General features: G+C 39.6%; 1 protein-coding gene across 13 annotated transcripts in view; it reads right to left on the reverse strand.

Moving 5' to 3' along the window:
- The window catches only part of LOC120519137 (gephyrin), a 378,763-nt gene that overhangs the window by 181,249 nt on the left and 169,790 nt on the right, over window positions 1–27,724 (reverse strand). For all 13 annotated transcript variants that reach the window (XM_039742265.1, XM_039742264.1, XM_039742267.1 and 10 more), the window contains exons 3-4: window positions 27,448–27,505; window positions 12,533–12,625 (exon numbers count right to left, since the gene is read on the reverse strand). In XM_039742265.1, the coding sequence (XP_039598199.1) occupies window positions 12,533–12,625; window positions 27,448–27,505 (151 nt within the window). The remainder of the gene's footprint in view (window positions 1–12,532; window positions 12,626–27,447; window positions 27,506–27,724) is intronic.

The following is a 27,724-nucleotide window of genomic DNA, read 5'->3' on the forward strand; positions in this document are numbered from 1 at the left end:
TAATTAAGTATTCAGCAGAAGTGTGTCAAGAAACACAATGAGGGCTCCTTTAAACCAATAGCAATACACCTGTATGGTGTCTCACTGGGGCTGGAACTTTAGATAAGTCAGAAATGTTCTTTCATTTTAGTAATTCTTGTATGTATTTGTTTATGATAATATTCATCTATTTATTTTTGTTTTTGAAAAAAATCTATCTATCTATCTATCTATCCTGATTTTTCTTTTGCTCCTTAGTTGATCAGAGTGTTGTAAGAGTTGACACTGTTCTCTTTGAAAATGCTTCTAAACATTGGTATAATGAAAAGATGATTTCTTTGCGTTTTCTGTCATACTGTTCTTCCTATTCTGTAATGCTTAAGTTGTTTTAATTGTTACCTCAGTAGCTGTGTTTTTTGTTTTAAATGAAAAATATTTTCCATTATGCTATTTTTTTAAATAAAGTTTGAGATTGTAGTGTAGTTACTAAAAGCTGATATCACAGTAGCGAGAAAGGAAATTCAACAGATAATCCCTGACATAATTCAAATCCTCAATAACCATCTCAGCAAAGAAAAGAACTGAAACTTTTGGCTCTGCAAACCAAGTAATTATTGTTGTGCAAGAAAGCGGGATCTGATGAGTGAAGCTGCTTTTTAGCTTCCATGAGGTCAACAGTTGGAGGAATACTGGGGAAACAGAATTTGAGGACATTGACTGCTTCTTCTTGAGTTTGGATTTTACTGTTTACACTCATTCTTCATACGCCTTCTCTTTTAGAGTCATGTCAGATCATAAGCCTTTTCCTGTACATTTATCCCGAAAATCCCTTTCTTTAGATTCCTAAGATACCTTGGCATTAAGTTCACCAGCTTTCACTACATTGTGGTAACAATCTGTCACAGTCTGGGAATGTTGGGGCCCTTAATCACACAGGAAGCCACATGAAATACGTTTCCCTAGAATCCTAGAGGGTAACAGATCCACGGTTGGCCAGTGTCGTGCCAGAGGGCTGCAGTAAAAACACCAGGGGTAGGTACTTCCAGGGTATGTTAAAAAAAGAATGATGACAGGGAACTCCCAGATAGGTGTCAATAGGGTGGCTCCTTATGCTATGGGGATGAAAGGTATTATGGGGACAACTGGGGTCACTAGGGCATTTTGTAAAGATGCCCACAGGAGTCTCCAATTTTTCTTGTATTTCTAATTTGGTAGCAAATCAGCTTTCCTCCAGTCTCAATTTTGAATGTATTAAAATAATTTACATAAGTAAAAGTACAAATAAACAAGCAGAAATGATCCATAGTAAAAGTTTAAGTACCCCATCGACCGTTCCGCTTAAAAAGAAAAATGAAAAAAGTACTTGCTTGAAAATTTGCTTGAAGTATTGAAGTAAAAGCACATTTCAAAAGTACTCACTGATTCTACAGTCCCGTATGGCGTAAGGTGGGGTTTAATGCAAGAATAGTCCAGGTTGGGCCATTTTAATTAAGAATGATACAGACTGTGCTACTGGCAAAGCTGGATTAAGACCTCCATGGGGCACATACGTCAATGATAAATCAGGTAAAGGCATTGAAATAGCAAAATAAAATTCTAGAACTTCATATATAGTCAATTTGGTCTTCTTTTTTTGATCATTATAGGGTCAGCACCAAAATCAATTTAGGAGGTGGGGCACTGGATTTTCATGGGGGCCGATGCACAGTTACAGTTATAATAAAGCCCACAGTATTTTGGATTCACAGGTAATAAACCTGAGAGAGCATCAGCAATAAAGACCCTTGACATACAGAATATAATGATGACAGTTCACATGATAATAAGACAACGGCAGGTTGTGTCGATCAAACCAACACACAGCACTCAATATACAGCACAATGCAACAGGAGACCATAAAATAAAACGAAAAAGAAAAATGTAATAAAACAGTTCAGTCTACTACTACATGACACTATACTAATCTGTAGCTGCCTAAAGTCAAACTGCACCAGGCTAACATGTGATATCACTTACTGTAAAAGCAGATGGTATACCACTGAACTTATCTTATGAAGAGCTGACCCTGAGAGTCCATAAACTGAACTTCAGCTAAAGTCATATCCTCAGAATCTCTCATTTTTTCTTTTGTGGCCCGTTAACACATCGATATTGTAAAAGCGACCTATTAGACACCTGCTCTTATCATGCTCATCATGATTTTTTTTCTGTTTTAAAGTTTTTTTTTTTTGATTTTTTAATTCAGGTCTAATTGGACAGGTCTATAATTGTGAAGATTAAAGTGGGGCCGTTGTGGGTGCCGGACAGCACAATGCTGTGAGTTGTCTACATTGTCTATAAAAAATTGACTTTTCCTGTTATTTGGCATTTTTCTCTGGCACATGCAAAGACTGGTTTGCGAGCAGGGCCCCAGGGTGGTGCTTTAAAATTCTAAACCAGGGGGTCTTACATTTTTAATGTGAGGACCTAAATCAAAAAAATTGGTACCATACTGGGACACAAAACAAGGATTATTATCATAGTGACAACGGAGTCATAAAGATACAAATCACAATTGACAAATAATTAAAAAAAGTAAAAGTTTTTCTTTTGCTTCAAGCATATCTTCTCATATGAATAGTATGAAAAACGAAAACCGGGAGATTAACTTTACTGTTAAAACTATACTCATACTGTATATGTTAAGATAATATTCAAAGCAGGGTGAGGGGGGTTATCACATCCACCATAGGGTGCAAGGCAGGAATGATCCCTGGATAGCAGGTCAGTCCATCACCGGGGAGGAAACCATGAAGATACGGGGAGGACTTGCAAACTCCACACAGACAGCACCAGGGGCTTGAACAACCAGGGGGCTCTTACCATTCAAAACAGGAACAGATTTATGAGGTGTATCACGCCAGAGCAAATGCTTAGTTTTAGCTTAGTTAAGCTGACAGAAAGAATTTCTAAGGGTGCGGCACAATGATGTGATGATTTTTAAAAGCATAGTATGAAGGGTCACTTAACATTGTCATCTGACACATGGCAGCAGTTAAAGAACAAAGTAGGTAAAATATTAATCAATACAGCTTATTTACCCAGATTTAAACACCTTTAAAAACAATATTTTTCAAATGAGCTCCGCCATTAACAATATATTGATCTAAAAGAGTTTGTGAATAGTTTAAAATACTCCAGTTTCCATTTAACAGTTCAATTAACCGGAAAAAAAAGCAAAATTATTCCTCAAAAATATATACAACTTGTGTTCTTTGTACAAGTGATGGGATAAATCTTTCTGAATAATTAAGTGAACAGTCCTATCTAAAATGTTTAACTCGACTGACATTGCACTGAATTTCTACTGTTGACTGGTACAATAATAATAAATACATCCCTTGACACTAGCTTTGTGCCAGCCACTTTGAAAACTGCTTCAGTAACGGCATTGTTTAAAAAGTCCATTCTTGATGCTGACAGTCTTAGCAATTTTCAGACTATTTCTAACGACCTTTTCTGTCAAACATTCATGAGGGTGTTGTAGCCTCCCAACTCACCAATTACTTAACTTCTAATAATTCACTGCACAACAATTTTTTTGAAAAGTCTTGCTTCCTGACAACTTTTTGTTGATTGTGATAGGTACCTACTGGATATGCACAAATATAGTTTTGGTTTTACTGCATCATGTAGGAACTCTGAGAAATAGACATTTATATGTTTACTGACAATAACGTATTTAGTCATATTTATGTTTCGCATAAGCTATTAAATTCAACAGAATTGCTCCTGACTTTTGTATTCAATGTCTGGTGCATCACATTGCAGTGTCCAACAGTAGTCAGCAAGCATTGACAGATTCCAGTTGCCCTGGTATCATTTCTCCATCGTAGCAATGTCCTGGTGAAACCTTTCACCGTGTTTGTCACTGACAGCACCGAGATTTGCGGGGAAGAAGTCCAAGTGTGAGTGGAGGTAATGAATCTTGAGTGACATGTTGCACTTCATTGTCTTGTATGCTTTGAGAAGTTTGTCTACCAGCTGAATGTAGTTTGGGGCTCTGTAATTGCCCAGAAAATTGTCAACAATGTCTTTTAAGACTTTCCAGGCAATTTCTTCCGGCCCAACTAACAGATCTTCAAACTGCTTGTCACTCATAACATGTGTGATCTGGGGGCCAACAAAAATGCCCTCTTTGATGTTGGTGTCAGTTATTCTTGGGAACATCTGCCTTAAATAACAAATACCTTAGCCTTCCTTGTTCAATGCTTTCACGAAATTCTTCATGAGTCCCAGTTTTATGTGAAGAGGAGGCAAAAATATCTTTGTTGAGTCGACAAGCGATTCATGTGACATATTTTTCTGTCCTGGAATTAATTTTTTACAGAGTGGACAGTTCTGTCGAGAATAGTGCGACTCTATGGCACGGCTGTCCCATTCACAGATGAAACAACAGTACTTTGTATATCCGAGCTGCAGTCCTAGTAACAGAGCAATGATCTCCACAGATATTCCAGTTGTACCTGCTTTCCTGGACGCGTTTCAGCAACAGTTCCATATTCTCATACGTTTCTTTCATGTGTGCTGCATAGCCAACAGGTACTGAAGGATAAACGTTGACATTGTGTAGCAGAACAGCTTTCAGGCTTAACATTTACGAATCAATGAAGACAAGCCATTCTTCCAGTTGTGATCACAACCCAAGGCCGAGAACAATAATTCAATTTCACAACAGAAACAGAGACTGTTGACTTGTGCAAAAAATTTGGTTATATCATGATGTTGGCCTCGAAACACAGAAATTTTTGTACCTGGTGACAGAAAACACCATTCCTGCAGTCTCAAACCCAGCAGCTCAGCTTTTGCTTTTGACAGACCCAAATCTCTGACCAAATCGTTCAATTCGGACTGTGTTATCAGATGTGGATCGCCTGATGAGCACGGTTCAAAATCCGGGTCAATGTCACTGTCAGTACCCTGTATTGCAGTTTCTTCATTTGGTTCGTCTAAGGTCCAATCCTCTGGTGGTTTCGGAATTGGAAGACTGTCGTCATGTGACACGGATCTCATTGCTGAAAGCAGATTAGGATATTCAATTGACTTCTTGTTTTTGGCAGAGAAACCAGACACATTAGTCAAACAGAAGTCACAGTCCGGCCCGTGGTCTTTCTGTTCTTGCCATATCATCAGAACAGCAAACGGCGTCGTCTTTCGAGTGCCTCTGAGCCAGGCTCTCAGACTGACAGCACATGTCGCACAGCAAATGTGAGGCGCTCATTCCTTGTGTTGATCACCAATTTTACAGCTGAAATACAGATGATAAGTTTTCTTCACAAGAGCAGTCATCCAACATCTCTGAGGTGCAAGTGTATATTCACCACACATATAGCAGAATGTATCGCAGCTGTTACGTCATTGACAAGACATATCGCCCGACACAAAAATGTCTATAGCATCAAGCTTACTTACTGCTATATTGCTACAGATACACACTGACTATTTATATAAACCAAATGAGCAGGATTGGTGTATGCAAGCCACCTTTATAGCAGGCTGAGACAGCGTCAAGCTCGTTCAGACATGTCCAGAATGTCAACTTCCACAGAACAGCTTCCAACCGGCCTGATTCCATGCCTAGACATGCGCAGTCTGCACAAACCGTTGTTGATAAGTCACGTGCGGGAGCGAAAATGTTTCGATACAAATATAAGAAAAAACCATGACAAAACTGAAACTGTATGTGATAGGTAAATTTTGATGAGATATTCGTGATCAGCACCCAAAAATCTATAAGAAAAAACAAACAGTGTTCAAGAAGCAAAAACTTTGTTGTGCAGTGATTTGATGGAACCCTTTTAGTCTGTTTTCATAGTGCAGCGCAGCTGTAAAACTGTTTTACTTCGGGTAACTAATGATCTGATTACGGCAGCAGACTCCGTTAGTAAATTAATTACTGTTAATTCTGTTAGACCTCATGTCAAACCTGACGTTCCACTGTCCAGAATGGAGAACATGCTTTGTATCTCTGGCACTGCCCTCCACTGGTTTAAATCCTGGAGCTTGTTAGCCTTGGCAACAGCAGATCCAACTCAGCGCTGGTCACACAAGGGGATCCTCAGGGCTCTGTCCTCAGCCCTCTACTCTTCTGTTTCTTCCCCTTGGCCATATCAATCGTAGCATTGGACTGGGTTATCATTTTTATGCAGATGATTAGCAACTCAATGTTAAAAGTGAAACTTCATCAGCTCACAACTTGCCTCAGTGAAATTAAAACCAGAATGGAGCACAGTTAAAATTAAACTGCAACAAAAATGAACTCCTACAAACTAGCACTAAAGTGCAACTTAAGAAAATGAGTTCCTTCTTTGCCACACTTGATGGTGATCTCATCGGATCTTCTTCTAATGCAAGGGCTCTTGGTGTCATTTTTGATTCCTCCCTTTCTTATTCTACCCACATAAACCACATTTCCAACAAACTTTACTAGTTTCACCTTCATCATATATCCCGTGTTTGCTCATTCCTCGCCTTTTCTAATGCTGAACAATTTGTCCCTGCTTTTATAACATACCGCATTGAAAATTATAACTCACAGGTGCCACTTCAAATCTCATATCACAACTCCAGTTGATTCAAAACTCTGCTATAAGAGTCCTAACACGGACCAGCAACAGAGAGCCCATCACATTCATCCAGCTTCATCTCCACTGGCTCCCTGTGTCCAACAGGATTGAATATCAAATTCTCTTAATAACCTACAAAGCTTTAAATGGCCTCGCACCAGACTACATCATTGACCTTCTCCATCACTATGCTGTCCTCTGATTCTAGCAGTCTTGTTGTGCCTCACACTGACCTGCACTCTATGGGTGACAGGACCTTCAGCTGTATAGGTTTGAAATGACCTCCCGAAATTAATGAGATCAGGTGACTCCATTCCTTCTTTTAAAAAACAACTGGAAATTTGACTGTTCAGGAAGGCTTTTAACTTAACCTGACATTCTGCCCCCAGGATGATTTGTGTGTTTGGTATATTACAAATGATGTGATTTGTGCAGACTTTTCTTCTAGTATTGAATTTAGTATTTCACTCTGGCTCATTGTCTTTTATTTTATTTAACGCTTTGTATTTATCCGTTTTTAGTGTTCGATGTGGACATTATATGTATCCAAAGGTGTATGTACCCTGTGCTTCTATCTGAGACATTTTGTGAAGCATCTCGAGCATGAGAAGTGCACAATATAAATATAATGTATTATTATTATTACTACTACTACTACTTGTCTCACCCTTTTGATATTTTCTGCTGTTCTTCCAGTTTTCAGCATCGAACAAACATGTCTTTCACAATACTTCTTTTTCTTTCAGCTGCTCCTGTTAGGGGTCGCCACAGCAGATCATCTTCTTCCATATCTGTCTGTCCTCTGTATCTTGATCTGTTACACCCATAACCTGAATGTCCTCTCCCACCACAGTCATAAACCTTCTCTTAGGCCTTCCTCTTTTCCTCTTGCCTGGCAGCTCTATCTTTAACATCCTTTTCCCAATATACTCAGCATCTCTCCTCTGTACATGTCCAAACCAACACAATCTCACCTTTCTGACTTTGTCTCCCAAACGTCCAACTTGAGCTGACCCTCGAATGCCCTCATTTCTAATCCTGTCCATCCTCGTCACACCTAGTGCAAATCTTAGCATCTTTAACTCTGCAATACATTGATATTCATTGCACTACCTTAAAATAGTGTGACCAGAAGGAATTCTTTCGCACCAGGAAATGTTAAACTTGATATAAAGTCTTCTTTGCATATTGCAGTTGCAGATTTAGATTCAGTGTATGCCATAAAGACAAACATGTACTGAGGGACCAAACCAACCAGTTGTGCATGACCTCTGAAACTTCATTTAGTATAAAATGCTGTCACTCACCCTCACACTTTTGACTCACTCCTCACAAAACCACCAAGGTCTTCACATCCTTCAGCTGTACCTGCTATTTTCATGTCGACATTTCAAACTAGTGCTGCAGTCCCTTCACCTCACAAGCTTGTCTGCCTGTCATTTCCTCCTCTCTCTCCTTTCTTATATGTGTCTTTGCTGCCAGTCTTCTGGGTCTGACTGTTTCACTGGCTGTGAGATAGAAGGTGGGAATAGGTTTTATATTTAAGTGCCACAGAAATGAAAGCTTGCCATGATGCATCAACGGCATTGTTTCAAATTCTGCACCGCTGCAAATAGTATGCTAAATAGTGGGCACTGTATCACTGGATATAGAATGTGCACTTGGAAAAACCTGGTTAATTTTACCATACGAATTATGTGGCGACCCACCACAGACATGTTTAAGAAACACTAAAGGAAATAGGCTAATGGCCTCCTGCATAAACTTTGGTCCTCCTGTGCAGCTCTAATGCATTGATTTATTTGTTTTCGCAAACCAATCCCCGCGATTGACTGAAAAGAGTTATTCAAAAAAGAACAAATTGTGACTATAAAATGTAACACATTGCCATGTGGAAATGTAGTGGAGTAGAAAGTTGAGATATTTGCTGTAAAATGAAGAGGAAGTGTGTACAGAAAAAAATCAAGCGAGACATGGAAAGAATGAGAGGACATCACACGGTTGTTGTCCAATGATGTCCAATGTTCTCGCTTTTGATTTCAGTCGACTAGATTACTGTAACGCACTCCTCTCAGGACTGCCAAAAAAAGACATCAATCGATTGCAATGAGTGCAGAATGCAGCTGCTAGAATCTTAACTAGGAAAAGAAAATCCGAGCACATCACCCCAGTTTTGATGTCACTACACTGGTTACCTGTGTTATTTAGAACTGACTTTAAAATACTGCTTAGGGTTTACAAAGCCTTAAATAATCTCACTATATCTTATATTTCGGAATGTCTTACACCTTACACTCCAAATTGTAACCTTAGATCTTCAAATGAGTGTCTGCTTATAATTCCAAGAGCTAAACATAAAAGAAGTGGTGAGGCGGCCTTCTGCTGTTATGTACCTAAAATCTGGAACAGCCTGCCAATAGGAATTTGCCAGGCTAATACAGTGGCGCACTTTAAAAAACTGCTAAAAACACATTACTTTAATATGGCTTTCTCATAGCTTCATCTTAGGTTAATCCTGATTCTCTGTATGTTCAATTAATTATCATTATCATTCCTGGTGGCTCCAAAATCTGTACTAACCCCTACTTTCTCTTCTGTTCTTTTTCTGGTTTTCTGTGGTGGCGATCTGCGCCATTACCACTTAATCAGAGCATCGTGATGACCCTACATTGATAGACTAGCAAAATACCCGCGCTTCGCAGTGGTGAAGTACTGCCTTAAAATTTTTATTAAGAAGAAAATTAAACCTTTTTAAACTGAGGGAAAATATACCAATAATTATTTGTTAAGGATCTCTTTGTATACCATGTTGTCAGTTCGGCCCTCCAGTTGTAACATGACCAAGCTGTGTTCTGAGCTTACTCTTGAGCATGCAACTTACAGTTGGCCATATGAACAGTAATCTTGTCTCAAATCTCAAAGCTTGGATTGCTGCCGTCATAATCGGTTTGAGTTTCATGGTTTGTTTCAATTATGACAGTATTTGCAGGATTTGTTGTATTGAAGTGACATTCGGCATCTGTCAAGCGTTGTAAGCACACAACCGGTTTCAGCGATAAAATCACATCCAGCTTTTAAGAGTTTAAACATTCATAAACATCAAAGTGTCCACTACTGAAATCGTCACCTGTGAATCTAAGATGTTTAAGAGGCATTGGCGGTTGTCGAAAGGTGTAAAATATTTGGCCATTTCGGTACACTTGAAAGCGACAACCTAACAATTCAGCGGCAGCCATCAACTCACATGCAGAACCATAGGTGAAGGGCTTAAGCATTTCACTCTTCTAGTGCTCCTGTGAAGTGTAATTATCTCCTGTACCGTCATCAGTCCACACCTTGAACCTGTCCCAGTCATTCAATACATAAGACACAATGTTCCTCTGGATATCAAGAGTGAGCCTGATATGGCCGTGCAATATGTAACAAAGAGAATGAAAAAGGTAGGTGGTATCTCCGGGCATGGAAACCACTCGGTAAGTGATAGTTCTTTGATCGATAGTGATCATCTCGATAGACATGGTAATGGGGGTTGGAATGATAAAGGAAATGGGTACCTGAGCAATGTAAAGTAAGTCTAAAATACCTATACAATAACTATAATTGTAATAAACAAACAATAAAACAGCGGAGAAGCCTGGATTAAACAAAAATGCTGTAGTTATCAGTAGGGAGATGTTTATCCCGTGGCGAAGCAAGGAAGGGAATGTAGAGACTGGAGCGACGGACGGCCTTATATAGGCAGGCAGCCAACAACGTGGGAGGTGTTGGGATGGGAGACCCAACGCTGCCTCACACGGTGACCGAGCTGCAGGCTATGGACGTATATAGGTACGTAAGTAAGATTCAGTTAGCGTTGGGAACCCGTGTACCAAATTTCTTGAAGATGGGCCCATAAGTAACAAAGACTATTGAAAAGTTCAATATGGCGGCAGACAGTGGCATCATACCACCGAAATAAGTACGTATATTGGTTTCGGTTAGTGCAGGGAAGCCGCCTACCAAATTTCGTGAAGATGGGGCTGTAAACAAGAAAGTTCAACATGGCGGACGTTGTTGACCGTTATGACCGTTACGTGTAGAATTTCAAAATGAAACCTGCTTAATTGTTGTAAGTAAGCTGTAAGGAATGGGCCTGCCAAATTTCAGCCTTCTACCTACACGGGAAGTTGGAGAATTAGTGACGTTGGAAAGTTCAATATGGCGGCCGACAGTGGTGTCATACCAACGAAATAAGTATGGACATCGGTTTTCGTTAAAAGTTCAATATGGCGGCCGACAGTGGCATCATACCACCGAAATAAGTACCAAATTTCAGCCTTCTACCTACACAGGAAGTTGGAGAATTAGTGACGTTGGATGTTCAATATGGCGGCTGACAGTGGCGTCATACCACTGAAATAAGTATGTACATTGGTTTCGGTTAGCGCAGGGAAGCCGTCTATCTAATTTCGTGAAGATGGGGCCATGAATAAGAAAGTTCAATATGGCGGACGTTGTTGATCGTTATGACCGTTACACATAGAATTTCAAAATGAAACCTGCTTAACTTTTGTAAGTAAGCTGTAAGGAATGGGCCTGCCAAATTTCAACCTTCTACCTACAAGGGAAGTTGGAGAATTAGTGACGTTTGGAAAATTCAATATGGCGGCCGAGAGTTGCGTCATTCCACCGAAACAAGTACGTACATCGGTTTTGGTTAGCGCAAGGAAGCCACCTACCAAATTTCGTGAAGATGGGGTCAGCCTTCTGCCTACACGGGAAGTTTGAAAATTGGTGACATTGGAAAGTTCAATATGGCGGCAGATAGTGGCGTCATACCATCGAAATAAGTAAGTACATCGGTTTCAGTTAGCTCAGGGAAGACGCCTACTAAATTTCGTGAAGATGGGGCCATAAATAAGAAAATTCAACATGGCGGACGTTGTCGACCGTTACGAGTAGAATTTCGAAATGAAACCTGCTTAACTTTTGTAAGTAAGCTGTAAGGAATAAGCCTGCCAAATTTCAGCTTTCTACCTACATGGGAAGTTGGAGAATTAGTGATGAGTCAGTGAGTCAGTCAGTCAGTCAGTCAGTGAGGGCTTTGCCTTTTATTATTATAGATTAAAGGCCAGAAGTCCACATTACCATCATCATCAAATTCTTCCATGAGAACCCTGAATACAACGAGGACTGATTGGGGACATTTATGTTAGGTAGAATGCCTAGAGAATGTTGGGTGGGCTTGTGGCCTAGTAACCCCAGCAGATTTTATTTTTTTCTCCCACCGTCTGGATTTTTTTTTTTTTCTGTCCTCCCTGGCCATGAGACCTTACTTTTATTCTACGTTAATTAAAGTTCCCTAATTTTAATTATTTATTTTGTCTTATTTTCTTTCTTCATCATGTAAAGCACTTTGAGCTATATTGTTTGTATGAAAATGTGCTATATAAATAAATGTAGTTGTTGTTGGACTTGATCTACGTGACAGCAGTGCTAAACACCACCTCTGTGCTGCCCCACTCACTTCAATCAGTGATTCTTGCACTGTCAGTCTTAGTGGACAGGCCTGCTCCAGCAAGTGGTCACATTCAGATCTCGTATTTTAATCATCCAAACCTGTGGCTAAATTCTTAACTGAAATAGTTTAGCCAACCCTTACTGTTACTGATTTTGCTGGGTAGTCATTTCATAAATCTGCTGTCAGGTCATCTTTACTCTTTCACATTCATTTGCCTGCAATTTATAAAACATTGAATGTTCTTCTATTTTATCTTAGTGGTCTGGACTCTTGTTTCAGGCAGTGTTGTTTGTTAAGAGAACTATATAAATTAATGATTGACAAGACTGATTCAAAAAGTGTTAATGGGCCCTTTGATGGTGTGCTCTATGAAAGGTTTTATAAAGTGTGTCTGACTGATTAATGGAAAAATACAATAAAACAAATGTGCTTTCCTGATTATCTTACCTCTGGTGTGACATCCCGTGGTGCGAAACCTGTTCCTCCTGTGGTCAGGATGAGATTTAACTCCTTCTCATCGCACCAGTCCACCAATGTTTCCTGTAAAAAAAGAAAGGCAGTCATTAGGGGTGGAAGGGTCTCGTGTCTAAAGTGACACAGAATGGTTTCACAAATTGAGAAAGAAACTGCAGCCATAAAATCCTCTTGATGCTATAAACAGTATGTTGTCTTTCGGACAGTAGCAGTGGACAACTGGACAAGATGCTCAAAGCTAACATTTTCTGGCCCTGCATTATGGTGGACCCTCCCCACGTCTTGATACATGGTTGCTCCACAACTGTAAACAAGGCAATGGCAGCAATTGGAAGAGTCTTCAAAGAGTAGCTCATGTCCCAGTGGATCTAGCTGCAGGGCTAAAAGAACTATGGGATTGTAGCTCCTGTCTCACAGCTGGGGTGCCTTGCTGGAAGAGGGCTGAAGTGGATTTGGGGGCTGATTAGAGATCACTGGTTGACTATACATGGTAGTACAGTATGTCTTACTTGACACTGACTCTGGTCGTATCTATCCAGTAACGGCTGCCCACTTAGTCTACTACTACCCCATCGGCTCATCTGGGCCAGGAGGCACATATAACAGAGCCACAGTGAAAGAGGGATTCTCATGTAAACAACCTTTATTTTATAAAACCAGTTTGCTAAAGTAAGCACATTCCCAAGGTGCTTTGTGGGTAGTGAAATTTTAAGAGAAATGTTTACATGTTTATGTTTTACAATTGGAGCACAGTACGGTTGGTACTGAATTGGAAGCTTTGCACTTTAAAATCCAATACATTAGCCCCTAAGGGACCATATTCTCTACGCCTACTGAATAATAACATCATTCAGGGCTTTCCTCTTTACTGAAAACATGTCAAATGTCATCTGGCTGGATGAAGTGGCTAATGTGTAGAACTTGATAGCTGTAATTGATCCAATGATATATAAAATTATCCACCCATCCATTTGTTATAACACTAACTCAGTCACCTTCAGAGTGATGGGGTACATCAGTACTAGGCTAATAATACATCTTTTGTGTCTTTATTTCCCAAAACTGCGTTATTTGTAATTCTGGAGCTGATCACAACCTTCTACAAGGAGGTGTTCACCACACACTCATGCCAGCCAACCTGGAACTGGTAGATAATTTAAGCTGCAGTGGTAGTTTGTTATGTGGGGAGATGGAATAACCCCAAAAATTTGGAAAACTTTACTTAAAATAATTAGGTAATATAAATGTTTATTTGCACAACGTGCCTGATGTCAGCGCATGTCAATATCCATTAAAAATTGCTTTTGACTTAAATTCTGTGTGAAAACCTATATTCACTGGGCAAAGGATGTTGGCCAAATGAGAGTATACATAAGTCCTTATCTTTTGGCAAGCAGGTGACTTGAGGCTGCCCTTTAATTGGTCGCTTTCAGATTTTTCCAGGGACGCAGCTATGTGCTGCCATTTATACAATACAATACAATATAATACACTTAATTTTGTATAGCCCAAAATCACACAATTGCCAGTGGATCAATATTGTTTTAGGTTTTATTAATCTAATGTGATTGGACAATCGTTGATACACAATGTCATGTTAGAATCAATGGTTCACAGTTCATACCCACCTTTAATGTTACATAACTACGAATAAGGAAGCACAACTTTAAGAAGATGGTTACTTAAGGTGGAATTTCAGAAATCAAAACAATAAAAGATTGTTATTTCTTTAATGAAACACCCCTTCATAAATCATTCACTTGAAGAAAAAAAAGAAGATAAAGGACCTTGGAAAGGACTGACCTGACTTAACTCAGCAGAAGGCAAGTGATCAAGGACGAGCTTACATACAGACTTTCCCCAGCACTTGTTATAATAAATTGTAAGCTAACTATGAATATAGAAAGGGCAGGTCTTTGTGTGTATTATTTGAAAGGAGATCAGTTACTGAAATTTTTAAATTCCTGAGTTTTTAATGTTATTTTATGTAAGTGACCATTTCTCCAGACCATGCATTAAAAAGGTTGAAAACGCTGTGGAGGCTAAATCCTGTAATGTAACAACAGTTTCCTTGATAAAAAAGAGCCTCCTTTTACTAGACATTCTACACCTCCTGCAACATAAGCATTCAAAATATCCATGACAAGTAATCACAGAAACAATTCAATGCTGTGCTAAGTAATGTTATGTATTTCATAAAATAGAAAATAAATATTAATAAATACAAACCTTGCATACAACCTGAAAATAGACTGGGGATATTGTAATTCAGGAGGTTAGTTATTCTCACAAGCATTTCAAAATCAGTCTTTGATGATCTTGTTCAATTCTGCATTGTGCAGCTATCTTCTTTTCTTTTTCATATTGTGCACAAAAAAGATCTACTCTGACATCTGAAAATGTGAACAAACTTGTGTGCCTTAGCAACTGGTTAAATGGTAAGAATGAAAAATAATGATGCCAATGGCCTTGAGCAATGCTACAGACATGTCAAAAATATTATGTTTTGTTTGTCATAATTTTGACAATAAATGGAATTTCTGAAATCCTCTGGGAATTACGAAACTGACATTATTATATTTATAGCTGATCTTATGATGCAGTAACTGTATTATGTATGTTTACCTAATTCATAGTGTACTGTAGCACTAAACACTGTCCTGTATAATTACAAAACATGCAAAGATTCTGTCTTTTTTTTTTTTTTAAACAATGTGTGTTTTATTCCCTTAGTGTGCTTTAGTAATAGGCCTACTGTTTGTTAAAGTCATGCAGGTTAAGAAGGTTGAACTGAACAAGAAGTCAAGGCAGAGAGAAAAACATTTTCTTAATAGTGTTGTTCACTGTAGCCTATTACTGATGTCTATAGTTTGGGTGCTATCATGTCAATACATTTTTTTTAATTTGTTTGTTTGTTTGTTTATTTTGTTTTGTCTTTTGAATCATCGTAAGTCCATACTTTCATCATTCTTCTTATATAGGCAAGAAGGATTGATTTTTATTTTTTAACAGTTGCGTCTTTGAATTTGTGTCATCTTCCAATGTTGTGTCCACTACTGAGCAGGGTTTTATTAGACAATCTCTTTGTTCGGCTGCTGATGTTCAAGTTCAATAAACTGTCTTATCTGGATGAAAGTTTATTCACCCACCTACTGTCATATATTCCCACGTACCAACACATTTCTGGCTACACTACTACTACTAATAATAAAAATTTACATTTATATAGCGCCTTTCTCTCTACTGAAAGCACTCTATGTATAGGCAACATTACAGTTTGTGTGAGTTTCTACTTTTTTTCTCCTAAACTATGAAGTGCTGCTTCAGTTTGTTCTCCCTAAAACCTCTGTCCCTGCTAAAATTTTATTTACCAGTTGCCACTATTATTATATTATTTCTATATTTTCCCTGTAAATTGTGTTAGGGTGGATGATAGGATTAAAGAGTGACAGACTACATGCAATTATTTAAACACAGGCATCTTGGACTGGAAGGCAATGCATCACAAAAAAGAATCTTCAACACACAATTTTGGCCATAGTTGGTTTACATTTCCTTTTAATTATAAATCTGATATTTGGTCATTGACATATTTCCTCTTGGGTGTATATGATTACTTGAATTACTTGGGATCAGTAGCAATCTTGGGATGCTGCCTGTGCTGCATCTCCGGTGAGCTCAGTGGAAGAGGGGTGAAGTGGCCATGAAGGGTAACGAGAAATAAAGAAATAACTGGTTTATACTACAGAGAAATTCACATGCTTACTTCATGTTTAGCTGGATACGGCTAAACAGTCGCATTCAATTTCAGTATAAACGGCCTGCTAAAACAACTTCTCTCCACTGTATATCCACTGTCAGACATGGGGGTATAGGGAGTATGCAAGGCAAATACGGGAAAGGAATTCAGGATGACACTACTGCCACCTGCCTCCTTAGAAAATTCCAGAGGACCACTGATGTCATTTTCCCAAATGCCAAAACAACAGCCCTTCTGGTCGGAGCTCTGGAGTTGTAGAGTGACATCTAACCAAAACAAGTGTCTTCAGGTATGACTGGTACTCTTCTAAACAATAGCATAGAACAACATTATCCTGTTTACAACCTCTAAGTGACAGAGCTGTACAATTAGTGGCGCAGATAACATTTTATCTGAATTCCTGCTATCTGAGCTCTTTGGTTAATGCTCCATTGGAGTTTTTGACACAAGAATATCAGGTATAGTGGAAATGGTGTCCTTATTTGGCTTACAGTTCTCGGGACCAGACTGTAATGCTCATACATTGGAGTGCTTACAAAACATAAGGCATAGTTGGCAACTGTCAGTGAAGGGAGTGTCACAGCAAATAAGGTCAGGGAACAGAGAGGAGAGTGCACCAGAATTCTATTCTACCACACCTGAAATTGTTAAAATAAAAAAGATGTAAGTGTTCTGTGGGAGCTGCCCTCATTGCACTCGATGAAAGGCACCTTTATTTAGGTTTCCACTCTAACATGGCTTACCTCGCAGATTTAATCCTGCAGTTCAAATCAAGTTACAGTTGCGAGATCAATATCTCATTAAGCGCAAAAGCAGGCATAATTTTCTCATCTGAAGTAAAGCTCAGCAGACGAGGGCAAGGAAATTATTCTAAAAACAATTACCAAGGCTCTAGTCACTAACATGAACACCCCACTAATACCCAGTCTCTGTGTGCAGCCATAAAATACATATACATACATACCAATGTCATTAGAAAACCCAAGAATGACAGAATTATGGAGGGCAATGTGCTGAATTACAGAATTTAAATGCTCTGACATAGTGTTAAAGTCACAAAAAATAGGATTTGAATTTATTTCAAGTGTCGGTGACCGTTTGCTGAACTTTGAAGGAGGCATTGTGAATACAAGCCAAATGCAAGCTCTAGAGAAGCATTTAAGATCTCTGCCCTGCTCTCCTCCACTAATTGGAAAGATCTTGCAGTCCCCAGAAATACTGATTTAGGATTTTCATCCATTCATTTTTTTTAACACTAGAATTACCAGGGCCTACAAAAAAATGTGTAGAGTCCTGTAAATGTGCCGATAAAGACAAGCAGCAAGCAGCCTACTATTCCATCCCCCCACCCCTGCAGGACCTGCACAAAGTTCTCCCAGCTCATGTCTTAATTATCTGAGAGTGAAGTGCTGGAGTTTTAGAGTGGAAACAATAGATTGTTAATTGGAACACATGCATTTCATGTGTGTTCTGTTTCTACAATAATCTGTGTAAACACATTGTTAAAACAGAAACGTTTTTCATATTTCAGTAGTAAATGACAAAATGTAGGCATAAACTATAGAATGTGTGAAGCCTGAAGTCCAAAGATCAAATAAACACTTTCACACAAGGTTCAAGGATACAACAGCTTCCATGGCGTAGCGGTAAAATTTGTTGACGTGTAATCAAGAGTCCCCGGTTCAATCCTGACTGCCTCCTATATTTGCCGTTTTCAGTAGTGAGCTGCTCTTATTGTTAATATTATACAGTAAACACATACATTTGGTTTGTGTCTGTAACAGCCGCTGTACATTTATAGGACTTGTAAAAGTTATCGCTTTTTTTTTTTTCACTTTTATTCTCTCAGTCACGATCACAATACATACTACCGCCCTAGGGATCTGATGCTGTTAGTTTGTATCTGAAACTGGGAATAACTGTAGATGTGAGTGGTGCTTTGAGACAATGGAACTGGACATTTTCTGATCTGGAGGGATAAAAGCTGACACACAAACGCTAGTGAATCTGCCTTCTTCATATCTCACCATCACTTGATTTTTTTATTCAGTTTTATTGAGTGTTCCTGCTCACGCTGAATTAGTATGCACCTTATGGTCTATGATGTCAAAAAAAAACAAAAAACAGAGACATAGGTATACAGTATATGATATTTAGAATTATTCATTTTATGGCTTGTACAGTACATTTCGGAAAACATTGTGGCACAGATGCAACGTTATTCATATTATTCATATTGATTCGCATAACATCTTGCGCTTGTAATCAGTGACCGCGTGTTTTTTTTTCCCCCGATGTTGCTAGTCTCCACATTTTGCGATATGGTGTTGTTTCTTTTGTACTCCAGGACATGCAGAGGAAAGAATAATGCAGAGGGGTCAGTTCAGCGCTATATGCAATCATCAAATTCAAATGTTAACAGTTTACACATACGCAAGGACCGTCCTTCCTACATTTATGACATGTGCACTTATTGCAATGCACACACTTCTCTCTGCTCTGCAGCACTGTCGCTAATTGCTTTGCCTCTTTCTGCTGGAGCTCAGAGAAGACACCCCAGTAGGCCTACTGACCTTGCCGCTCTCACTTCAAAAAGTCCTGCCCTTCATGCTGTATTCTTCCCACTGCACTATGAAGATGAAAATTATTACATTTAAAAAGCAAAGTAATCCAATCTTCATCAGTCTGTTAAAACATGAGAAAGCTTGGAAAGGTGAAAGCTCATCCACACCAAGGTTTTTCTTGTATCATTCCATCATTTAAGTGACTAAGACCAGCTTCTTACTAGGCAAAACAATGAAGCAAGGCAAGGATTACGGTGGTGAATCCAGGATGGAACCACAAGAAGACGTACTTTACATATTAAATGTCTGGCTCAGCGAGACTACCTCTGCAGAGAATTAGCCTATGTTGGAGATTTACAGTATGTGTCAAAACATGGTGTGTGTGACTTTGAGACAAGCCGATTTTCCAATATGTATTTGTAAATGGAATTAAATGAAAGAACTTGTATTCAAATCCCAGCCAAGGACTACCTTCATGTTCTCTTTGTGTCTGTGCGGTTTTCTTCTGGCAAACTTCTTTTCTTTCAAGTTCAGATATGCATATTAATTGGTCAAATTAAAATGGACAAGTGTGAATAAGCGTTGGTCTATAAATGTGCCCTGTGACACCTCGTCTCAAATTGGTCCCAGCCTGCTGTCGCTAGGGTAGGTCTGGTGAGCGGGTGAGCTAGCATTAGAACTGGCAGGTTTGCATTGTAAACTGAATAGTCATTTACGGACTTGCACTCAGTGCTGTAGGGATAGTTTCAAGGAACCTGATAATTTTGTAATGGAGTACACAGGATTAAAAAATGTGTGAATGCATTAAATGAACAGCATGCAAGAGCTGGGTTATGGCTTTTGTCTCACTTAACTCCTGATATTAGAATAAGCAGGATGAAAAAATGAATAAATTAATAAAAGTACAGTCTTGTATCCTGACCAGAATTGGCTTCTTGATTGCTTGTTTTTCCAACTTGTTTTAACTGGCTTTTTTTTATATGTATTGCTCTGCTGATGACTTTATGTTTACGAATAACTGATTCATGACTTGCCTAATTTGCACAGCGACATTTGTTTTTAAATAAATATGCACTTTTGGAACCTTAAACTTCTGCCCTAGTCCATCTTTGGTTATGAGCTACCAGTTGTCCCAAAAGGAGTGGCACCTATGGCTGAAAGAAATCTCTCAGACCAAAATGTGTTTTAAAATATTTAGTGAAAATTCAAAGCAAATAATCCACACAAGAATAAAAGAAAAAAGTTGTTACACACGTAGAATAAAAGGCAAAAAATTAGAAAAAATGTATCTTCACTAAACTTAGCTTTTGTTATAAAATTTTAGTTGTTTCTATACTTAAAGATTCTTTACTTCTTCTGTACGCTTTAAATGTATGGCGTAGCACATACAATTGAGTGCTTTATCTTTCATGTTATTTGACACACAAAACACGCACAAAAGGCACGAATGGCACGGTTTGAAACCATGTGCCCTCTACGCCTTACAGATGGCAAGGCTGATCACTAACTGAGAATAATGTTTAGAGTCACAGAAGCTAGAAATACACTGTGTGCACAATTATTAGGCAAGTGAGTATTTTGACCATATCATCAATTTTATGCGTATATTCCAACTCCAAGCTGTATTAACTTGAATGCTTATTGGATTTAAGCACGTCAGGTGATGTGTATTTGTGTAATGAGGGAGGGTGTGGCCTAAGGAGATCAACACCCTATATCAAGGTGTGCAGAATTATTAGGCAGCTAGTTTTCCTCAGGCAAAATGGGCCAAAAAAGAGATTTAACTGACTCTGAAAAGTCAAAAATTGTAAAAAGTCTTTCAGAGGGATGCAGCACTTTTGGAATTGCTAAGATATTGGTGTGTGATCACAGAACCATCAAACATTTTGTTGCAAATAGTCAACAGGGTCGCAAGAAACGTGTTGAGAACAAAAGATGCAAATTAGCTGCCAAAGATTTGAGAAGAATCAAACGTGAAGCTACCAGGAACCCATTATCCTCCAGTACTTTCATATTCCAGAGCTGCAACCTACCTGGAGTGCCCAGAAGTACAAGGTGTTCAGTGCTCAAAGACATGGCCAAGGTAAGGAGGGCTGAAACCCAACCACCACTGAACAAGAAACATAAGTTGAAACGTCAAAACTGGGCCAAGAAATATCTGAAGACAGATTTTTTTCAAAGGTTTTATGGACCGATGAGATGAGAGTGACTCTTGATGGACCAGATGGATGGACCTGTGGATCAGTAATGGGCACAGAGCTCCACTCCAACGTGGAGGTGGGGTACTGGTATGAGCTGGTATTTTTAAAGATGAGCTAGTTGGACCTTTTGCATTGAAGATGAACTCAAAATCAACTCCCAAACCTACTGCCAGTTTTTCAAGACACTTTCTTCAAACAGTGATACAGGAAAAAGACCATGATTTTTATGCAGGCCAATGCTCCATCACTTGCATCGAAGTTCTCCACTGCGTGGCCAGCCAGTAAAGGCCTTAAAGATGAAGGAATAATGACATGGCCCCTTCCTCATCTGACCTAAACCCTATCGAGAACTTGTGGGCACTTCTTAAACGCTAGATTTACGGGGGAGAAAAACAATACACCTCTCTGAAGAGTGTCTGGGAGGCTGTAGTCACTGCTCCACAAAAGCTGATCGTCAACAGATCAAGAAACTGACAGACTCCATGAATGGAAAGGCTTATGACTGTTATTGGAAAGAAGGGTGGCTGTATTGGTCATTGATTGATTGATTTTTTTTGAAATGTCAGAAATGTTTATTTGTAAATTTTGAGGTGTTTGTTTATTATTCTCACTATAACAGATGAAAATAAACAAGTGAGATGGGAAAATTTTCATTTTTCCTTTAGTTGCATAATAAATCTGCACACTAATAGTTGCCTAATAATTGTGCGCACATATGTATTCCCCTGATGATGTTCACACTCACATTTCCGTTGTGAAACATTCAGGTTTCAGGTTTATTAACATTTTGGATTGACTAATAGCACTGTGTTTGTTCCATATTACAATTAATCCTCACAAATACAACTTGCCTAATAATTGTGCACACAGTGTAGTTAGAATATACCAATTCAATTGAACTTATGGGGGTCATAGGAACCTCCCATAGATTATGCACTAATATTTAGTAAAACATTTATATAACTTCAGGTAACTAGAAAATGGCTCTTACAAAGAGAAAAAAAAAAGTGAATTATATGATCTGGTGCCATATCTAGGCTTGCTTCCAGCATAAACCCGAAATTCACAGGACAGTGCCTTTCACATCTATCTATCTATCTGTCTATCTATCTATTATATAGTGCCTTTCACATCTACTTATCTATATATCCATCTATTATATTGTGCCTTTCACATCTATCTATCTATCTATCTATATATCTATCTATCACTGTCTGTCTGTTTGTCTGTCCATCCCTCCATCCCTCCATCCATCTCTATCTTACATGAGGTGCCTCCTTATCAGCATCTATGAACCTTTTTAAGTGCAATTTGCAGCTAAGCTGTTTGTTGTTTCAAGGTTATGAGGAGGAAGCCAACATGCTGCAATAACCACAAAAGGGGGGTTTGGGGGAGGTAACAAGAAAAAAAAGCGCTTCTATTTTTGTCAAGGAGTAGAACAACAATTTGGAGTTCAGTGGTGCTAAATTGGGTAGAACAAGCATTATTTGTTCTGTCAAGCGGTTAAAGGCAGCCTCTCATGCCTAAATCTTCACCTGCCAGCTGCAGTTAGCCGTGATGCCCGTGGCACTCGCTGCGTCAAGGAGCTTAGTTCAAGGGCAGGCAGCAGACAGGACTGTTCCAAGGACAGCTTGTCTTATCCTATTGAGCAGTAGGAGTATTCCCGGTCTCTAAATGTGTGGGACCTCTTATGTAGTGGAGGACACTCTCGTTCTCTGCTGCAACTGTCATTTGTGTTTTGCTTAGACCCTTTACATCTCAACTGTACAATCTTCCATCATACACCAACAGTGGAGAGTGAACTCAGTATCTGGGTTACACAGCAGCATGCTTCAGCACTGTATCAAAGGAGTTCTCATATGGCTCAACTGGAGGAGCTCTCGTTTCATCTTGTACTTGAAGCAGAAACCTTGACAATCTTTTAGATGTATCAGAATTAGATTTTGGGCAAGCTTAACTATTGGCCAAACAAACTCAGTTAATGACCTCCTCCTGATGATGATGACGTGCTAAATGACCTCCTCTCATTTGTCAAAGTTCTGGCTTGGAGGCCCTTGATTCATTGGTAGTTTACCATACAAAGACAAGAAATGAAGAGGAGCAAAGCTTTGAGTGATTCCTCCGGGGTTACATGGGACAGTTTTGGGTAATTAGTAACACATATTTTTAGTATTGTAGAACAATAATGGAGAAAAAAACAAATGGAGAAAGAATAAACTTGATCTTCAATCAATGTGAAACTGGTGGAAGCCCACTAAGAACTAACGGCTAAGGACTTTGGCAACGCCATGCTGTTTATTTGCTACTTTTTATTCTCCATCTCTACCGTTTAATTGTTTATTCAGTTTTGTATTTTTGTATAACTTGACCTTCTTGGCTTAATTTAAGCATAAAGGCATACGAGATCCCTAGCATAGTGTCCAAATTTCACAACTACACATATAAAAATATATAACTGTAAAGTAAGATGTGGATGGGTGGGTATCCCAGCCTGGATGCCACTATAATGGAAGAACAGGGGGAGACTGCCTTCCAGGTGGCAGCATCCATATGGCATGTCTCTTGTTTGGACACTGCAGGACTGCCTGGGATTTGTAGCTCTTGTTGGGGGTGTTTAGGTGCCACTAGATGGAGCTTCTGGGGTCAGGACCTCAAGTCAGTCAGCCAGTCATTTACTAACTTGACGATCCTAAACAGGGTCATGGGGTCTGCTGGAGCCTATTCCAGCCAGCATAGGGTGCAAGGCAGGAACAAACCATGGAGAGGGTGCCAGTCCATTGCAGGGTGAACACACATACACACACAACCACATACTAGGGCCACCTAATCTGGTGCACCTAATCTGCATGTCTTTGGTGTGTGGGAGGAAATAAGAGCACTGGGAGGATACCCACTCAAATACGGGGAGAACATGCAGGGAAGACCAGAATGCGAAGCCTGGTCTCCTTACTGTGAGGCAGCAGTGGGGAAAGCTACAATGTTGATATGTCCAAAGTACTACTGGGTCCAGGTGAAAAAGGAGCCCTTCATCTTACCCAGGTGAACCAAAGCTAGGAGTGCAGTAGGGCAAAGCCCACCTGGGAGGAGTGGAGAAGGAACAGAAGAAAGAAGGAGAAAGAATTTTATTTGTGTTGGTGTAGATGTAAAGAAAGAAAATGTGTAAAAATGTGTATTGTTAAATAAATTAACCTCTTGAACATGGGACTGCTTCCTAAAGGCCACTAAATATATATGTACTGTATATAAATACAGTATATTGATCAGCCACAGGGCTGGCATATATTAGTCAGCAAATGAACATTCAGTTCTTGAAGGCAATGTGTTGGGCAAGTGTAAGGATCAGTGCGACTGTGACAAGGGCCAGATTGTGATGGCTAGATGACTGGGTCTGAGAATGTCCTAAATGGCAGGTCTTAGGGGGTATTCCCAGTACGCAGTGGTCAGTACCTACCAAAAGCAGTCCAAGGATGGAAAACTGGTGAAATGGAGAGAGAGCCATTGGTGTCCAAGGCTCACTAATGCATGTGGGGAGGGAAGGGTAAGCCTGTGAATCTACTAAAGAAAACAATACTGAAAAACGTAATGCTGGCCACGAGACAAAGGTGTCAGAACACAGAGTGCATCAGAGCTTGCTGTAGGCTGGTGGGAGTGCCAATGCTGACCCCTGTCCACCACCACTGAAAGTTCCTACAATAAGCTTGTAAGCATCATGATATATATATATATTCTTAGGTCTGAATCGTAATCTGATTATAAGGATGGATGGTTACGTACCAGGTAACACGTGTAGTTAGTCGACCAGTCGGCAAACATCCGCCAGGTCCAGCAAACGTGCGTACACCTGATGAGCCCCAATTAGGGTAAAACACGTGTTGTAGACTCTGCATTATTTGGCAGGTACTGGATCATATATATATATACATACATATACACACACATATACAGGTATATACTGTTAGTCACGCAAGCAGAATCAGTGTTTCACATTTACATTTATTTACTTGTGGCCGACACTGTAAGGTAACTTCTAACTTTTGACATACAAATAGTTAGGCTTCCTTTTGTTTTTTCCAGTCGGAGAAAAGGCAGGTGAAGTGACGTGCTCATGGTCTTAAAGTGGTCTTATATTGAGAAACAATGGGGCAAGATTTTGGGTGATGCACAGTCTGTAACTTTACATCTGTTTTCATCCTTGGGATGGATGAGTACCAGACGAGGAAGGCTAACATCACTTGTGCCTCCATGCCATAAGCCCCACCCTTGCCACTTCCGGTGTCAGTACTATATAAAATTACCTAACAGGACACCTGGTCAACATAATTTGGTGGAGGTACCTGCTTAATACAAACCAGATTCCAAAAAAGTTGGGACACTATACAAATCGTGAATAAAAACTGAATGCAATGATGTGGAGGTGCCAACTTCTAATATTTTATTCAGAATAGAACATAAATCACGGAACAAAAGTTTGAACTGAGAAAATGTATCATTTTAAGGGAAAAATATGTTGATTCAGAATTTCATGGTGTCAACAAATCCCAAAAAAGTTGGGACAAGGCCATTTTCACCACTGTGTGGCATCTCCCCTTCTTCTTACAACACTCAACAGACGTCTGGGGACCGAGGAGACCAGTTTCTCAAGTTTAGAAATAGGAATGCTCTCCCATTCTTGTCTAATACAGGCCTCTAACTGTTCAATCGTCTTGGGCCTTCTTTGTCGCACCTTCCTCTTCATGATGCGCCAAATGTTCTCTATAGGTGAAAGATCTGGACTGCAGACTGGCCATTTCAGTACCCGGATCCTTCTCCTACGCAGCCATGATGTTGTGATTGATGCAGAATGTGGTCTGGCATTATCTTGTTGAAAAATGCAGGGTCTTCCCTGAAAGAGATGACGCCTGGATGGGAGCATATGTTGTTCTAGAACCTGAATATATTTTTCTGCATTGATGGTGCCTTTCCAGACATGCAAGCTGCCCATGCCACACGCACTCATGCAACCCCATACCATCAGAGATGCAGGCTTCTGAACTGAGCGCTGATAACAACTTGGGTTGTCCTTGTCCTCTTTGGTCCGGATGACATGGTGGCCCAGATTTCCAAAAGAACTTGAATCGTGACTCGCTTGACCACAGAACAGTCTTCCATTTTGCCACACTCCATTTTAAATGATCCCTGGCCCAGTGACAACACCTGAGCTTGTGGATCTTGCTTAGAAATGGCTTCTTCTTTGCACTGTAGAGTTTCAGCTGGCAACGGCGGATGGCACGGTGGATTGTGTTCACTGACAATGGTTTCTGGAAGTATTCCTGAGCCCATTCTGTGATTTCCTTTACAGTAGCATTCCTGGTTGTGGTGCAGTGTCGTTTAAGGGCCCGGAGATCACGGGCATCCAGTATGGTTTTACGGCCTTGACCCTTACGCACAGAGATTGTTCCAGATTCTCTGAATCTTCGGATGATGTTATGCACAGTTGATGATGATAGATGCAAAGTCTTTGCAATTTTCGCTGGGTAACACCTTTCTGATATTGCTCCACTATCTTTCTGCGCAACATTGTGGGAATTGGTGATCCTCTACCCATCTTGGCTTCTGAGAGACACTGCCACTCTGAGAAGCTCTTTTTATACCCAATCATGTTGCCAATTGACCTAATTAGTGTTAATTGGTCTTCCAGCTCTTCGTTATGCTCAAATTTACTTTTTCCAGCCTCTTATTGCTACTTGTCCCAACTTTTTTGGGATTTGTTGACACCGTGAAATTTTGAATCAACATATTTTTCCTTTAAAATGATACATTTACTCGGATTAAATGTTTGATCTGTCATCTACGTTCTATTACAAATAAAATATTGACATTTGCCATCTCCACATCATTGCATTCAGTTTTTATTCACAATTTGTTTAGTGTCCCAACTTTTTTGGAATCCGGTTTGTAAATTCACTGTAACAGGTAATGTGAATCTCTAATATGGATGACTTTCCAACTACAGACCCAGTTGGACATTCTCCTTTTAAGGACCACTTGTATGTACAGCCACCTGTTGAATTTAACATGTATTAAATGTACCATTCAAGAAGGGCAAAGGTGAACAATAGGATATGTGTACTCATTGGCTGGGCATCAACGTTGTTGGATAAACATATATCAGCTGTGTTAAGGAAGTGCGTATCCCACCCAGGTTTCTTATGCCCCAATCTTTGGGACCCATATTGATGCAAGCAGCACAATACTGGAATACTTGGTCGTAGCGACTGACCAACAGACATATCAGTGGATTGTTGAAGAAAGGGAATGTGGAGGATAGTCAAGCCATCAGAAAACAAGTGGGTAACGTGCAGGTCTAGCACAAAAAACTCTTACCTTAATTTCATCTATTTCATCTGGAACAATTTTGTAGGCAGCTATGGTTCCTCCAAGCCTAAAAATGACAAAAAGCTTTATTACTGCAGCTCATTTTCACGTGACAGTAGCAAATAATCCAGATGGTCCAGTGTGATGAGTGTATCCCCGCCCAGTAGTGGCTTACATCATCTGCGATGAAGGTGATTTTGCCCAGAAGAAACTTACTTTAAATGAGTGTGAACCAACACCTGGGGATGTACCAGCAGGTATGGCATGAAATTCCCACTCTTTTACA

The sequence above is a fragment of the Polypterus senegalus genome, chromosome 18, assembly GCF_016835505.1.
Source record: "Polypterus senegalus isolate Bchr_013 chromosome 18, ASM1683550v1, whole genome shotgun sequence".
Classification (NCBI taxonomy): Eukaryota; Metazoa; Chordata; class Cladistia; order Polypteriformes; family Polypteridae; genus Polypterus; species Polypterus senegalus.